At 34.4% G+C, this 8,196-nt stretch overlaps 1 protein-coding gene across 1 annotated transcript; it reads right to left on the bottom strand.

The window, feature by feature from the left end:
* Nucleotides 1-266: 266 nt before the first annotated feature.
* LOC135838884 (lysosomal proton-coupled steroid conjugate and bile acid symporter SLC46A3-like) lies at nucleotides 267-6,688 on the bottom strand. Its single transcript, XM_065354694.1, has 6 exons — nucleotides 5,630-6,688; nucleotides 5,405-5,506; nucleotides 5,160-5,297; nucleotides 4,973-5,056; nucleotides 803-956; nucleotides 267-669 (listed from the first exon to the last, which is right to left on the bottom strand). The coding sequence occupies exons 1-6, from the start codon at nucleotides 6,453-6,455 to the stop codon at nucleotides 624-626; spliced, it is 1,350 nt and encodes a 449-aa protein (XP_065210766.1). The 5' UTR covers nucleotides 6,456-6,688; the 3' UTR covers nucleotides 267-623.
* Nucleotides 6,689-8,196: the final 1,508 nt, after the last annotated feature.

Genomic DNA, 8,196 nt, shown 5'->3' on the forward strand with positions numbered 1-8,196 from the left:
CGTTCTTTTTAATCCTGTTACGGTACTTTTGAATGAAAAAATATTAGGCACACAAGAAGAAAATTTTTAGTAGAACTTTCTCAAGATCGTTCAATTTGCTGAAGCTAATATTTTCACATAAGGCACCTACGTTAATTTTAAAACGAAAATCCAATCCGAAAGGGAATTAAAGCTGTATTTCAATTATTAATATCTAGGTAGGTAACTTCCTATAATACACAAGTTGATGTAATTATGACTTAAATTAAAAACAAGTTGATAGTTCGTGAAGGTGTCAAAAATCATATTTTATTTTCAAATAAAGCGTCACATAATGAGTAATTTGTACAAAGTGAATAAGTATAAACGTAGTATAAAAAATTAATCTCTTAAGGTACCCTCACTACCTATTTTAGTAAACATTCAGAGATTGAAATTAGCAAAACTCAACACCTTTTTGTTTAAAAAGCACCAAAAGTAACGATGGAATGGTGATTTTGATTATCTATACTGATTATCATTCGAGTAGTTATTCTCACGTCGTGTTAAATCGTACGATTTCGTTAATCCGATTCAATAAAATAGGTAAATAATACTATTTGTATTTTTCTTCCTTGCTCCGACTACACCAATATGCTCGAGTTTCATTTCATCCGTGAGTATCCACTTTTACTATACCTATAACTGAAGCTGAATAAAAACAAAGAAACATAATTAATTATTAAAAACATGGTATAAGTATCATTTTGTTCACTCAGAATGATAAAAAGCACGTGGAAAATGCCACTCATTTTAAGCCTCACAAAAATCTAGGTCTACTCACTAATATGTAACCATTCCAATAAGGCCCAGAACAATGCTAATTAGGAAAAATATGTTGGGAAGTGTGTCCATGTGTTCCTTGAAAAGTAAACTATAAAAAAGTTTGTTCAATGGTACCATCGTATTTAGGATCATCATTGATGAGAATAAGTCTCCTGAAATGAAAACACAGCAAACAATTTAATTATAGATGAATTGAGAATTTTATTTGAGATTTACGTACTTAATGCTTGTAATGAACTTTCAGTGACAGGTTGGAGAAGGAGTTAGGAATTACCTCTCCCCCCACCCCGGTTTCTTACTGAGAAGTAAAAATAGGTACTCAACCAATTTTCAGTAAGTGTAATCTAATCGCAATAAATGATCTTGTACGTTAGATGACTAGAGGTTTATGTTAGAATAAAGAAAAGTAAGTAGGTAGGTATCGTTTTTAAATTAAACTCACTGATCTTCTTCTCATGAATAATGATTTAATCAAGATTTAATCTTTTGATGAAATTAAAAATGATTTTTGTTTTGATAAGAAGCCACGTGAACAGCTATTTCAAAATTTAAAAGGTGCATATTTGTTCTATAGTAAAAGTCTCGAATAATAGAAAACTTCATCAGAATTTCCCAAACTACCTATCTAATTTTGAAACTTATGTTTTTTTTGTCTAAAAATTGCTAGAAATGTCCAGTGATGAAGTGATTTGTTTGTCAAAGAAATTTGATAAGGAAGAGAAAAAAATTAATCTACTCCCTCTACCAGAGGAACAACAACTTCAGACCACGGCTGGATCAACAACATATACATACAATTAATTACAATTGAGTAGGTACAGTTGAGAATAAGGTAATGTTTAGTGTGTGTAGTAATAAGGAACCTCTAGGTAAGTTATTGTACCCCCCATATTCCACAATAAACTAGCCCCACCCATAAGATGTTGGGACTGGGAAACCCGCAAAAAAAAAAGGAGGAAGGTACCCACTAGAGCTGAAAATGACACTTGCTAACAGCAGGTAACTACTGTACTGTACCCATACTGTAAATTCCCACTGCTAGCAAGTAGCTGGTAGTGAGTTGAAAAAATTTCACCCCAGTTCACATTGTAGCTGGTAGCATGTTGTATGTGTAGCGGGTATACCGGCATGACATCATCATTATCATCAATCCCTGCCAAATGTCAATCACACATACAAACGACAGGTACCGTCAGACGGTCGGGGTCGCTTTGATAAAAAAAATGGTTTCTGTTCTGTACGGTGTTGAAAGATGTTTTCGAAAAAATTGCACCACTCAGTGTGTAAAGTACGTCAAAACGCACCAAATGAGCTTTTTGTTTTTTTTTGTTGTTTTTTTTGTACCTCAAAATTGCCCTCAAAGGCAGTATCAAAGTCACCCACGAGATGGGGTCACTTTGATAGGGGTACTTTTTTTTTCAAAAAATGATTTCTCATCACCTTTAGACCTACCATACAAAATTTCATCAATTTTGGCCGAGAGGAAGTCATCATATTATTGAAAAAGCGATAAAAGCCCCTGTATTTCCTCAATTTTTTATAAAATTCAGTTTTTTAACAAAATTTTTAGATACCTATTCAATAAAATACCTTTGCGACCTATCAAAATGGGATGCAATTTCACACTGAATCCGAAAATGGTATTTATTTTCACTTTAGTCTCAAAACTTAAATTTTTAGCCTCAAAAATGAAAAATCGATAACATCCCCACTGAGAACAATGGGCCAAGGATCAGAGGCACGGCACCTCATCCTAGAAACTCAAAATTTTTGGAGATATTTCCCAAGGAGTGTAGCATTACGATAGACTATCAGCCAATGTTCTATTACATATCTGAAAATACTATAACATCAAGTTTTGTTGAGTGATGAAAAATCTTGAAAAATTACCACTTTTAAAAAACTCAATTAAAAGCAGGGACAAAAATAATTATTTACGAACTCAACACCGTTATCGCAACTAAACACTATTATCGCATCAATTCAACATCAGTGTAACCACCTCACTTGATAAAAAAAATGTAATTCGACGTTTTACTCGCTCCACAGATCAAAATGTGCAGAAAAAGTAAGCGCTATCAAAGTCACCTCGCGAAATCAAAACGACCCCGCCTGACGGTATCAAAGCGCAATGCCTCCCACTTACGCATTATCAAGTTTTGGGATGCGTGCGCAGACTAAGTGTGAAAACAATCGGGTTGTGCTCACTATACGTTACTATCTGTACCCGAATCAACTCGATACCAGCTACTAGTGGGTTAGACCGGTATTTTAACCAGATACCAATAAGCAGGTAGCGTAACCGTTTTCAGCTCTGGTACCCACCTAATCATCTATACGTAGAATCCTGAGAAATCCTCATTTTTTCAAAATTCAGATAGATCACCTACTTGGTCACCCCTTATACCAACTAAAAGCATTATTTTTCTGTAATAAAATAATCAATTTATTTTACAAAAAAAATTTGAAACGTGTTTTTGGATTTTTCTGTTTTGACAATCGACATTATTCAGACTATTCAGAGCAAAAATTCAGTTTTTTTAAATGAAAAATGAGAAATTTTTTGAAAACAGATGTTTACTTGACCCAATCAAAAGGTGATTGGATCTGATCATATTTGAATAGGTAAGTATATCAGATCAACTGTTCATACCCGATAAAATGCATGGAGTAACTTGGCTAGGTCCTAGGTCTGATCTGATCTGATCCGAATGGGATTAGATCAGATCTGTTTGATCAGATAAAATAGGATCAGATTAGGTCTGTTGAGATCTGATCAGTTTCTGAGAAACTCTGTTTGGATCTGATTAGATCATGCATAGATTAGATCAGTCGGGTGTGATTAGATCAGATTAAATCTTTTCTGATCTGATTCAAGATTCAAGAAAAACTTTAGTGGATCTGATCAGATCTGAATAGTTCTTATCAGACCTGTTTCATCAGATAAGATCTGTTCAGAACGGATCAGGTCCAAGGAAACCCTGATTGAAGCGGATCAGATCAGCATAAGTTAGATCATACTGGTATGATCAGATCTGATCTGATCAGATCAATCTGTTTAGATTTTATGAGATTTGAGTTGTTATCAGATCAGTTTCATCAGATCAATGTTTTGATCGGATGAGACCTATAATTCAGACCACATCAGGATCAATAAGGGAACTTCTATTTGATTTGATCAGATCTGAATATAGATACATTCATATTCAGATGATCAGATCAGATCAGATCAGAGCTTTGATTGAGATCTAGGTAATCAAATCAGATATGATCAAACATTTTTAAAATTAGATCAGACCTGACCTGATATTCGAGGAAACCTAATCAGAACGGAATAGATTCGATCACATTCACACTTGTCTGACCCTTGATCAGATCAAATCAAATCAAATCAAAGTTTTGATGAAATTATAGATTGGTTCAGACACGATCAAATCCAACAAGGAATAGGTGCCTGATTGCATGAGATCTATTTCATTCTATCAAATCAGATTGAATATTGATCAGATCACACTGCTTGATTAGAATTGATCTGACCTGATCAGATCTAGTTACTTCCAGCATCCAATCTGATTTCAATAGATTTATGATCAAATATAATTGATAAAATAGAAGTTTTTATCAGATTATAGATCTGCCAATATCAGATAAGATCTTATGGAATCTGATCAAATCTGATCAGCCTTACTGGATAAAATCAGATCTGATCAGATCAAAGTTTTGATTGAATTTCCTACATCTTTTTGCGCTTCATCAGAACCAATACAGGAAACCTGATCAAACCTGATATTATCACATCAGAATTCTTATTGGATCAGTTCTGTTCGGACCTGATCAGATCCGCTGAGAACATTCCAATAAATTATGATTATTGATTACCAAAATTAAAAATTCGGGTAGGCATTTTTTTAATCAAATATTTTTCAACGCAATGATTTTGAAAAATTCCATTTTTGTACTAAGTACCTGAGGAAAATGAGTGTAGAGATGAAAAAGATCAAGTATTTTTTATGAAATTATTAGGGAATTAAATCCGAGAAGCGAAAAAAAAAAACACGAAAAAGGATTATTTAGGAAGCAAAAATAAATCAGGTACCCATGACTACCCCCTTAGGGGCGATAAGATAGGTACCTAACTTATCTTTAAAAATGAACTCGATTTATTTACCTAATTCATTATGATCCACAACTTTGGTCATCAATGATTTCCCGGACACCTTGCTTACGCTGTGGAACATTTCAATCCATGGAACTATAGGTAAAACAAGTCAAACAGAAACGATGTATTTTATACCTATTCTTAAATTATCAGAAAACTTGAAAAAAAGTAGGTAATAAAAATCAAAAACACTCACCGACGTAAAAATGCCAATTTTTATGGGCGAGGAAATAACACAGAGCCCCGATAGCATTCCAACCACAAGCGATACAACCAATCAGAGCATCGTGTAATTTAAATACTTTAGTGGCCACAAACAGGCTGATAGTGGTACCTGTAAATTTATCAATCAATTCAAGGTTAACATAGTATGTGTTTAAATATCAGCCTATCAATATCAAAATTACGCAGATAAATTTCGTTAAAATGCGACATACGAACCGAAAATCAATCCTACGTGTCTGTAAGCAGTAAACATACTGTACTGTACTTCATTCCAATGGAATCGATGCCTCGTATATAAATAGAATACCGCGTGTTCACCTGTTTAAGAAAATCAAAATGTCTATTAAATTACCTTTGATCACTATCTTAACTTAAACCCCCCTTAACCCCTTCCTCATTAGATAATTACTCAATTCGCAGCAAGTTTATTTCTAGACTCACCAGTAATTGAGAAATTGACGACCATTTTGGCGAAAATCAGCAATAAAAGGATCATCCTCTTTCGACCAGCTCGCTTTTTGAATAAAACCTTAACGGTGCCGAGTATTTGGAGAGGATTCATTATGTTACAAATTTTAACTGGTTCGGTTACCGGTACAGGAGTATCTTTGATTAAAATAACACCCAATACGAACGAAATAATACTCAGTACTAAGCACATAAGGTAGCAATAGATGAATCCAAATGTCCTCAGAAGGTATCCAGACACCAAACTGCTCAACGGGATGCCAAAATGCGGTATCAAAGATAGCATACCGATCCTAGTCATTCGACTTTTTTCATCGCTATTATCGGTCACAAATAAAGACGCCGAAGAATGAAATAAAATAATACCGCCGCTCATGGTTTTGGCAAAGTTACGAGTCAGGACGACAGCTATGATAGGCCAGGTCCAAAAATACGAATGCAAACTGGCGCAAATGACTTCAACCATGATACCAATCAGGGGCAATAAGATAATAGGTTTCCGTAGCTTTCCAGCTCGATCACTCCATTTAATCATAAAAGTAGCCACTAAGATCATCAAAGGGGTATTGGGTAGGTTGAGAATGGAATGTGTGTAGGCTACGAATGCGATACCTCGTGGTTCATCGTCGCAAGCTGTCGTCAAATCTGGTTCGTGAGTCGCATTATTACGACATGCTTTCTGCAGTAGGAGATTCTCGTGGAAGAAAGAACAGCAGTGTTCGATGAAGTAGAAGAGAGCGTAAGATGGCTCGACTGTTATAGAGGAAAACCTCTGAGAATTGAAGTAATTCTTCATCATATTCGAACGGTGTTTGATTATAGCCTATTCGATGGTATCCAAGATTCCTCGATTTTCACTATAAATATCGAATCGGGAGACTTTTCACGAAACATGGAACTTAACTGGGATGGCGGGTTTAGTTCGCGGAAATACGAATATGGGCAGATAAGGGATCAAATTTTAACATAGGTGACCGCGAGAAACTGCGTCTAAATACTTCAAAAGCCAAATGAAAGAGAGATCGAATGAAAATGGTAAAATTTACGAGATTAGATTCAGATCGTTTTATCATATCGCGTCGCTATTTCATAATTAGAGTGTGTAGATCACGAAATTGATTTTCAATACCAGAATCAACTAGAATCAGATCGATGGTGTTTTATCTGCGAACTTCTTCGAACGATTCGAATTGAAAAAAAATAAGAAGAGGTTCGCTGTTATTTTTTACCCAATTCGAGGTCACTGAGTTTGATTTTTGATTAGCAAATCAGTTTTTGGATTCGAACTTTAAAAGTGGTTTTAGTTTCGCAATTTGACATGGTAAGTGGGTAATGTGGGTGCATTGAAGGATCAAGTATTTGCATTCTGCAACCTCGAATTAGTAAGAATCAATAGAATGTTCCACCATATAATTCGATAAGTATTTTTTATCAAAACTGGGGGCTACAGGAATACTTTGGGGTTCTATCTGAAAAATCATTCTCGAAAAACGTAATAAATGACATGCTACACGCCATTTTGAAGTTTTTGGTATTTTCACCATTGGTGGGGGAGGGGGGAGGAGGAAGGGTCACTATAGCGAGCTGAGAAAGGGATTCAGAGAGATTTCAAGACTTCAAAAACTGAGCCAACTTGTAAGATAGGTGATTTACGTTATTTTGTTTTTAAAAATTCATTTCTCTATTGATGAATTAATTTTGTAATGAGTGCCAATAAAGTAGCAGGCTATTTATGAGCTTAATTAATCAAAAAATTTATATGAGAACACATCACTCCTGAAAATAAGTACTCAGGTCAGCAAATCTGCTTCCAACTATGTGATTCGAGTTGCCATCCTGGCAGATTGAAGGCGACTAACTTTTGTTAATTTTATTTGGAGCTTTGCACTGACTTTGAGTTTGCAGCGTTGATATGAATTTTTGATTTAATGGTGAAAAATCTCATTAGAGTAAAGAATATTAATACTTATACATCTACTAACAAGCTGATTTTTTCAAAATTTTTAAAAAGTATAAAAATAAATGAAATGAACATAATTTTACACAAATTTTTTCATAAATATACATACAACATGTAGATGCCCCTGTACGACGTTTTTGATGATATACCTATAGAATTATTCTTCTGTTCTTTTTCCAATTTTTTTTAGCCCAATTGCTCGATTTTTGTCAAATTATGTGCTAAATTTCAACAAAGCGAATCAAAAAATTTCCATTTGTTGTTAATTTTTTCATTGTTTTTCGATTCAGAGTCAGTTTTTTGGCGATCAATTTCATCTCAAAGTCTTTCACTTATATAGTTTGGAGGAGTGTTTTTTAGTATTCTGTTTTCATTTTAATTACATTGATAGAGTGAGATCAGACATTATTGGGATAGAGGGAAATTATCATACTTCCTATTTAGGTACGTAGTTGAGTCAATAAATGTGACGCGGCCAGCGATACCATACCATAAGTCGGAAAACTTTTTTTTGAGATAATCGCGTTTTCATGGAAAAAGTCAGAAAATATCAAAACAATTTTTTTTGTCGATTCATATA

This window comes from Planococcus citri, chromosome 3 (genome assembly GCF_950023065.1).
Source record: "Planococcus citri chromosome 3, ihPlaCitr1.1, whole genome shotgun sequence".
NCBI lineage: Eukaryota > Metazoa > Arthropoda > Insecta > Hemiptera > Pseudococcidae > Planococcus > Planococcus citri.